The sequence below is a fragment of the Cannabis sativa genome, chromosome 6, assembly GCF_029168945.1.
Source record: "Cannabis sativa cultivar Pink pepper isolate KNU-18-1 chromosome 6, ASM2916894v1, whole genome shotgun sequence".
Taxonomy (NCBI): domain Eukaryota; kingdom Viridiplantae; phylum Streptophyta; class Magnoliopsida; order Rosales; family Cannabaceae; genus Cannabis; species Cannabis sativa.
The window spans coordinates 5,589,191-5,598,539 of record NC_083606.1 but is presented as its reverse complement, the minus strand read 5'-3'; the positions used below and the strand labels follow the sequence as shown (position 1 = coordinate 5,598,539).

Genomic DNA, 9,349 nt, shown 5'->3' with positions numbered 1-9,349 from the left:
CACAAGCGAAGGTTTCAAAATTAATTTTTTTCAAAAATTATCGCTAAAAAAAATTAAGCAACTGTTAAAAATCATAAAAAAAAAATTAGATATTCCCAGAAGTAGTCACTAGTTAACGAAATAGGCGACAATTTTAACATAATCCGTCAGCAATACTATATCAGATAATTTTAAACCGGCAGGTATAAGACCAATAAAATATTCATTTACCTCCACCAATTCCCCTTAGACCTAATTAGCTAGGGAAATTTACATGGTATACTAATTTTTGCCATTTTTTTACAAAAATACTGCCAGGCGGTATTTTTTACTTTTTTACTGTGTTTTTTTATAAGTTTCATACTGCAGTATACTGTGTTAAGTTTTCTCTGGTGTTCTACTAGTGTTTAACTAGTGTTCTACTGTTGTTTTGAGTTTTTCTGCTTTGTGTTTTACTGGTGTTTTATAAAAATACAGTATTTTTGAAAAAATTTCCGTGTGACAGTATTTTTGTAAAAGTTAACCCAAATTTCAGTATTTTTGTAAGTTTCCCATTAGCTATAGCAGCCTACCATTTCAGCAAACCCCACGAACCATCTAGCAACGCAAACCCACGAACCAAGATCGGCCCCTCGTCGTCGTCAAACCCCCACGAACCCAGACCAACCCCCTATCGTTGTCAAACCCCCACGAACCCAAAATTAGAACTTTATATATATATTTTTAAAAAAATCTATATAACCCAGACCAGACCCCCTATCGAAGAGTTTGTTTCTTGTCACTACAACAAAAATTGGTATTTACATCGGTTATATGGCGTCACTATAATTATATAACCAATGCAATTAATTAATGGGTGAAATAATATACGTTGGCTTTGCATCAACGTACGTTTAGTGTTGTTTTTCAAAAAAATTTAACTTGTATCAGTTGTGCATATTGATGCTAATGTCATTTGTGTCAGTGCAGAATCGACGCAAAAAGCCTTATTTAAAAAAAAGTTAAAAATAGATATGGGCTTCGACCCAATTTTTTAAAAAAACTACATCTAATATAAAACCTAACATTATAATTTGTCAACCCTAATCAGCCTGCGCTCCTCTCTCTCTCTCTCTCTCTCTCTCTCTCTCTCTCTCTCTCCAAGTAATTGCATCCCGCCGCCCAGCCGTTAGCCCCCTCGGAGACAGCTCATCACCAGACCGTCGCTAGTCGCCCAACGAGATACCCTGAGAGCCACTGTTGATAAGTAATCCTTAACCATATCTTTCTCGTCAATTTCTCTTCTCTGTATGTCACCTCTCTCTCATTAAGCTCTTCACAGGCCAATTGAGACCCACCGCCACCCAACTAATTTGGTGTATATTTTTGTGTAAATTTTGTTTTTTGTTAGATCAAGATTAATTTGTGTATACTTTTGTATAAATTTAGTTTTTTTTTTTTGGTTAGATATGGATTTGTGTATATTTTTGTATAAATTAGTTTATGTTTTTTTTTGTTAGATCTAGATTTTTAGATTTTTGATAAATCTATCGGGTGCCCTAGTGAGATTTCTGGTTCAATTTTTTTTTACTATTTTTTTATTTGTTGGTGTCGGCCGTTCATAACTGAAGAAAAAAAATCAATTTGCGCCGGTCAATACTTTTGGCTTCAATTATTAATGAAGCGAAAAACTTTTTGCGTCGGTTAAAAAAAGCAAAAAAATAATAGTATTTATGTCTACTACTACAACATCAATTATATCAACTGACACAAATTTTTTATGTCACTTAAAAATCGAAGAAGAAAGCTTTTTTTGTAGTAGTGTATTTCGAGGCTACATCATATGGTGTATGACTAAAGAGTTTCATTTTAGGCTTTAAAATTGTTGATTACATATAAATGCCATTAAGCATATTCTGTGACAATTCAACTGTTATTTTCATGGCTAAGAAAAACTAAAGTAGATGTCGAAGCAAGCACAATGACATTAAGTATTTAGATGAGAGAGAACATGTTAAAGAAGATAAAGTGGTCATTTCTATACAATAGTATTGAATTGATGATTATCGATCCTATGAGAAAAGACTTGTCACCTCATAATTCAAGAATCATGTAAAGACATGGGACTAATTAGCTCCCTTATGTAATTTTGTACAAATAAAATTATTATTAATAAACTCTTATTTTAATATTTTCTCATATTTATGCACATCTTAATTTTTTATTTGAGAAAATTTTAGAAGATCCGAATAAACATAAAGTTTATGGTTTATCCGCATAAGTACATTGCCGCATAAAGTATATTGTTATGTAATAAATATATCGCGATATATACTTGTCATATATTGAGGACCTATCGTTATAATTCATGTGTTTATTATGCAACGAGGATCGTTATGTTTAAGTGATAAATTTAATATATTGACCAAGTGGAAGAATATTAAAATATTTTATGTATGTATAAAATTAATCTGATTAATTTTATACATGTATAATAGAATCAGATAATATTTTATTTGATTTACAAATTAATTATTTGCCAATTTTGAATATTCTAATTATGCTCATCTTTTTATTCACCAAATATTTCATTTTTTGATTTACTTTCTTAAATTAATTGTTAAAATATTCTGATAATTAAATGTGTCGCAGATATTGATGAAGTATCTCACCTATAAATATAGGGTTCCGGTCTCTAAACTCACTACTCATTCTGTGAAAAACAATAAATTCATCTAAGAGAGTTAGAGAGAGTATTAAAAACCCAAACATCCACACTAGCTAAGTTTTTTTTTTTTTTTGTACATCTAAAGCTCATGTGCGATTGAAGCTGAAAGGATCAATAACCGGAGGTATTTCAATTTATTTCTTTATACGTGTATATGTTTGATTTTTGGTATTATTTCGCATTTCATATCGATCATATATGCTTCATCTTGTACCTCTAATATCCTTACACAAAAATATCTCCAATTTTATCAGCAAATTCAAGATTAAGATGTGTAACTCTATCATTTACACACATTAAAAATATTTAATTTTATAGGAGTTACAAGAATTAAAAATATCTAGATTTATACTTTTCAAAGAAATGTTACATTTTGACAAATAATAATATTTTCACACATTAATATATCTGTTACATTTTATTTAATCCATATTCATAAAACTTATTATATTGATAATTATTACTACAATATATTCCATATGCATGCAAGAATTTTATTATGATCTAATAATATTACTCTACATTTGCTTCGACTTCTCTTTCTTGCAACATCTTAAGCCCAACATACCTGCTCAATTAATCAAACACAAGCACAAAAAGACTTATGAGAAAGATTATATATATATGTTGTTTTCTATTAATTAATTTGATTCAAATATAATTTAACTAACTTACCGGCCTAACATCATGACAGTGGCTTGAGGATTGGTTCCGGGAGAGACACGAAAAGTAGAACCATCCACAACACGAAGCGAGTTAACCCCCATAACTCGAAAATCACCATCAACAACTTTCCCAACTGTGCATCCGCCATGGTAATGCCATATGGTTGTCACACTGCTTCGACAAAATTCTTCCATTGCCGACTCATTTGACTGATTCGTCGGCAAAGAAGGCCCAAAATACATAAAATTTCTCTCTTCATTAGAATCAACCATCTTAAATCGTTCCATGGCATTGGTTTTTAACATCTCGCCAATCTTCCTCACCCCACTAACACACTGGGAAAGGTCTTTAGGGTGAGAGAAGTAGTTGAACCGCACATGTGGAGTGACTCTCACATCATTGGGCGAAGCCAACCATAGAGAGCCACTCGACAAGGGTTGCCTTAGCTTCTCACAAATGACGGTCATACCCAAATGCGCGGTGGAGGACTTAGGGTACACACTGAAAGGTAACGGAGTTAGGGAAGCTGGAAGATTAGCTGAGATGGTTTCGATGAAATAATGGTTTGTAATGCCTACAACTTGAACTGGGGAAGGATCAGTTGGTGATGGGATTATGAGATTGATGTTGTTACGAGGGTTATCAGCAATGAAATCTCCTACATTGGGTTGAGAATGAACTATTGGGATATTAAGTGATGAGAGGTAAGAATGTGGGCCAATTCCACTTAGTAGCAAAAGTTGAGGACTTCCAATTGCACCAGCACTTAATATAACTTCTCCTTTGTGTCTAACTAACACTGTGTGAGATTTTCCTTTTGAATCACTATATATCACTCCAATGGCATAAGGTTCTGTGAAAATATATGTATAAAAACAATCATTTATCTCAAACATTTATGCAAGAATCACATACAAAATAGATACACCTCAAAAACTTTTATAATTTAATTAGCACTCTAATCTTAAAGTTTACTCTGAATATTTTTTTTTCTCCTTTCAATGTACTTTCTTGACTTTTTTTTTTTTTTTAACTCTAAAAATATTTTATATTTTTTCTAGTTTTAATTGTTTATCTTATATTTAAAGTATATATATAAATATTTAGAATGTGATCAAAAGGAAAGAAAATTGTATAAATTAAAAATTGGGATTTTTTATTTTTAAAGTATTTTTTTTTTTGAATTTTGTGGAAATTTTTACACAGCATGCAACTCACATAACAATTAACGGAGCAATTAAATCGCAACTAAAATTGATATTGTAACTCATATAGAAACTATCGGAGCAACCCAAACTATTAATTAAAAAAAATAATATATAAAGTACTTCTCTTTAAAAATATGTATTTTATACAAAATAAAAATAATAAAATTGAATGCCTTTATAATTTTTTTTTTGTTACAAATTACAAATAAAATTCTCCATATTCAATCTATTCATATATTTTCTATCCTATCTTTCTTTCCTTCTATAGGTATAGTAGGGTCACTCAATAATTTTTGTTTTTCTCGAAAAGGTAAAAAAGGTCATCATGACTCATGAGACTTTGTATATTAGAATAATACAAATTGGGATAGAGAATTTAGATATTCCACAATTTCTAGACCACAAATTTATAATTAAATTATATTCGAGGATATACAATAAAAAATTTGAAAAATGTTATTCACCACTGGTCAGAACTCAGAAGAGATATTACATTTCTTTGTAGTTTTTGTCAAAATTTAAATAAATTAATATAAAAAATTTCTTACATACTTGGAGGGTTGTTATCATGATCATTGTCATCGCCAGAATGATAATTTCCTGTGTTTCATAATAAGTCTTGTGTTAGTTTATAATTTATATAGTAAAACAAAAATAATTGTAAAAATAAAATAAAACTACATAATTAAGCAAGATATATAAAAATCATTAAATAAATCAAACCAATTCAATTAAATATCTAGCTATATTATTACTTGATACTTTTGTAGAGAAGATGATTTTTTCCACAGTGGCATGAACAACAACTTTTAAGTTGTTCAAATTTCCTTTATTAAGAAGCTCCACAGCACCATGTCTTCTCCCAACTTCATCAAAAGTTGATCCAGAAATTTTTGTACCAAGTTTGTGATTCAAATCGAATTCATTATCAGGACCCACACCAATTTCTAACAAAGCATCTCTAAAGGAAGATTGCCAAAGGGGCAACTTAGGCCGAAACACTATACTCTCTTCAACCCACTCATACGCCTTCTCTACTCTATCCATCTCCCATTTTACTCCTGATTTCGAGTAGAAACCCTCGTCTCCTCGCGAAAAGAAGCCAGCATTAATCATGCTAGACCCTCCCAAAACCCTACCTCTCACATTCTCAACCCCGTCGTCAGAAGTAAACCTCTGGGCCGGGGTAACCTTATTTTCTTCTTCTTCTTGCATGAGATTGGCGAAAAATCCGTGTAGGTGCAAGACGTTCGGGTTAGCTGTGGGGACACTGCCTCTTTCGAGGACAAGAACTGAGTAGTTTTCGGATAGGGTGGCAGCCAAGGGACACCCGGCTGTGCCACCACCAATTATGATGTAGTCAAAATATTCTTCCTCTAATGACATCTCTGTGGCATCATATACAGATTTCATGTACCTAAAATCTGTAACATTATTTTTTCAAAAGAAGAATAATTGTTAACGACAGCCTTCTAATTATAATTAATTTATTTGATATGTCACATACTTTTTTCTTATTACCAAAATATTTCTTTTCTAGTCATAACATAAATTTTTTTATGCTAAATGTAATTTTTAGACACAACAAAAAATTACTTATAATTAAAACATAGTATTTAGATACAAGTTGACACTAATTTAGTTTTTGTCACAACAAGTATTGTGACTAAAAATATATTTTGTCACAATAAATTGTAATTTTTGTGACTAATAAACGGACTATTTACATAAGAATAATAATTTATAATTAGTCACAACTTTTTTATTTTTAGTTATAAATTTTATTGGGACTAAAAGTAAAAAATTTTGTACTGTGTATACATACCATAATCGGATCCAGAGGTAGCTAACGCCAGAACCTGTTGCTGAGGATGAAAATTAGCACATAAAATTATTAAGTACAGAGATAAAATATAAGCAATGAATGATTCCATTTCTGTATTATTCTAGTTTTTAATTTCTTATAATATATGTGTTATATATATGCTACGATATTGTGTACAGATATGTGAAGTGAAAGCTCTATATTTATATACAGGAAACGAAATGGATGGCATGCATGCAAATTCAATTATTTAATATATTATATAATTTAATAAAAGATTGCTAATCACGTGTGAAAAAACAGCTAGATATATAGATACAAGCACTACTAAAAAATAATTTTTTTTTAAATAGTCGGGTAAGGTATTATCGTCGGCTTATCTTACAACTGTCCCCTATCCTATCAATACAAAATTGAGTAGAATAGGCGTCGATGAAAAAAAATTATTAAGAATATTACCGACCATAAAAATTGACGGCAATAATAGATAAAATTGCCATCAGCTTTAAGCCAATGCCTAACACTATAAACGTCGATTTTGGACAATAAGCTATCAGTAGCCGACTGTTCAAAACCGACACTTACCTATAGTGTTTGAAATTGAATACGGTTGGCCTTTTTTTGGACGATAAGGCCTATACCATAAAATGAGTTAACCAAGGTATAGTGACATTTGAGGACAGGATTATGTTTAGTCCAGACTCAATGGTACCCATTAATTGCTTTTATGGTCAAATGACATTTTGTTGATCCCCACGTTTCTTTTTTAATATCACTTGTTTAAAATGAGTACCTTTAATCATATTTGATCACGACCACACACAGCATATCTACAAAAAGAAAAATGATAGCTTAATGATTCTATATAAATATAGTAGGGGCCTCTCAAAAAGACCCCTTCAGTTGAAGTCTCTAACAGCCTATAAGAAGTTGACACCTCATTTGATAAAGTTGTGTTTTATTTGATAACGAGAAACATCGAATTATTAACCATTTTTATTTTAATATTATTTTTTTAAAAAATACTATTATGAACACAATAAATTTCTCATTAACATCATCTAAATATTTTAACTAGGGTTGGACATCCGATCCAATCTAATATTTTTTTCCTCATCCGATCCAATCTAATTAGTAATTAGATTTAAAAAATCATCATCCGGTCCAATCTAATTAGACCTCAAAATCCAACCCAATCCAATCCAATCCAAATACTAATTGGATTGGATTGGTTTTTTAATTGGATATCCAATTATACACCTAAATTTCAATATTAACTTAAAATTATGAAGAAAAAAAAGTAGTAAAAACTAAGTATCACCTTCTATTTAAATTTAATACTTCATATACATACTATTCTTAGAAGTGTAATGTAACTAAAAATTTTAAATAATTAAAACAATAACATTTCTAAAAAATAAAATAGAACAAAATATCATGAAAATAAATACAGAAAACAATCAAATATTACAAATTTAACATACAAAAAAATCTAATAAATATATATTATATTTTTTAATATTTTTATTGTATAAATAATTTTTTAATATGTATAAATGTAATTGAATTTGATCAGTTTTTAATTGGATTTTGAGATTGACATCCAATAACCGATCCAATCCAATTAGAATCCAACTTTTAGCATCCAATCCAATCCAATTGTAATTGGATTGGATTGGATTGGTTCGATTCAATTGGATTGGATTGGATGATGCCCACCCCTAATTTCAACATCCAAAACTAAATTACACAAATAAATATAAAATATTGAATTAAATCACATAACTATTTTAAGGCTAATTAGGATTTTTGCCCCCTGAACTTTGACGTATACCAAATCATGCCCCCTGAACTTTTAAGATCGTTAAAAATGTCCCCTGAACTATTGAGATTGTTGGATTTAAGGACTTTTTTCCAATTTTAGTAAAAAAGTCTAACATGGATGAAAGTTTAGAGGGAAAAATTTAGTACATGTCAAAGTTCGAGGGGCATGATTTGGTAGATATCAAAGTTTTTGGGAGCATAATTTAATACATAAACAATATTTGAAATAGGAAAATTGAATGAAATTTGACAAAAGTCCTTAAATCCAACAATTTCAATCATTCAGGGGGCATTTTTAACGATCTTAAAAGTTCAAGGGGCATGATTTGGTACATGTCAAAGTTCAGGGGGCAAAAATCCTAACTGAATTGTAGTTGGATTGTTTTTGTTGAGGAAGCATAGAAGAAAAGGCCCTGTCCTGGAGAGTTCTTTAGGTAGTGTAGGATTCTAGTTGCAGCTTGCATGTGTGGGAGTCGTGGGGATTGGAGATACTGACTAAGTTTCTTCACGACAAAACTGATGTCAGGCCGTGTGATTGTCAAGTAAAAGTTTCCCTATGAGACTTCTATATTGAGTTGGGTTGGGAAGTAATTCCCCTGAGTCACTACTGAGTTTGTTGTTGGGCTCCATGGGAGTGGAAACCGGTTTTGAGCCAAGACAACATGAATCCTGCAAGAGTTGTATGGTGAAGGGTCTCTATGAGACAGATATTCCTTTTGAACAACGAGCTATCTCGAGACCTAGGAAAAAATGAAAGAGTCCAAGGTTTTTTAATTTGAACCTGGTATCGAGTGTGGTGATGAATTTTTGTAATTCAGTTGTGTTGTTGGTGGCAACAACGATGTCATCAACGTATATGAGTAAAGCCATAAACATACTTGATTGGTTTCTGATGAACAGAGAATGGTCATTTAGGGATTGAGTGAAATTTTGTTGTCTTAGTATGGAACTCAATTTCGCATACCATTGGTGTGAGGATTGTTTGAGACCATATATGCTTTTCTGCAGTTTGCAGATAGCATTGTGTGGAATGGGGTTTTCGGGTTTGTAACCTTGAGGAAGTTTCATGTAAACTTCTTCATTCAAGTCCCCATGCAGGAACGCATTGTTTATATCCATGTGATGTAAGTGCCATTCATG

General features: G+C 31.1%; 1 protein-coding gene across 1 annotated transcript; it reads right to left on the bottom strand.

Annotated features, from left to right (window-relative positions):
• Positions 1–3,019: 3,019 nt before the first annotated feature.
• On the bottom strand, positions 3,020–6,607 carry LOC115724435 ((R)-mandelonitrile lyase 1). Its single transcript, XM_061116940.1, has 5 exons — positions 6,386–6,607; positions 5,316–5,984; positions 5,113–5,160; positions 3,362–4,205; positions 3,020–3,254 (listed from the first exon to the last, which is right to left on the bottom strand). The coding sequence occupies exons 1-5, from the start codon at positions 6,492–6,494 to the stop codon at positions 3,200–3,202; spliced, it is 1,725 nt and encodes a 574-aa protein (XP_060972923.1). The 5' UTR covers positions 6,495–6,607; the 3' UTR covers positions 3,020–3,199.
• Positions 6,608–9,349: the final 2,742 nt, after the last annotated feature.

Excerpts from the sequence above, each read along its gene's own strand:
- LOC115724435 (XM_061116940.1), bottom strand. The coding sequence starts at position 6,494 with ATGGAATCATTCATTGCTTATATTTTATCTCTGTACTTAATAATTTTA. Across the intron at positions 5,985-6,385 it reads TACCTCTGGATCCGATTATG|ATTTTAGGTACATGAAATCT; the intron begins GTATGTATACAC and ends ATAATGTTACAG. Across the intron at positions 5,161-5,315 it reads CTTCTCTACAAAAGTATCAA|GAAATTATCATTCTGGCGAT; the intron begins GTAATAATATAG and ends TATGAAACACAG.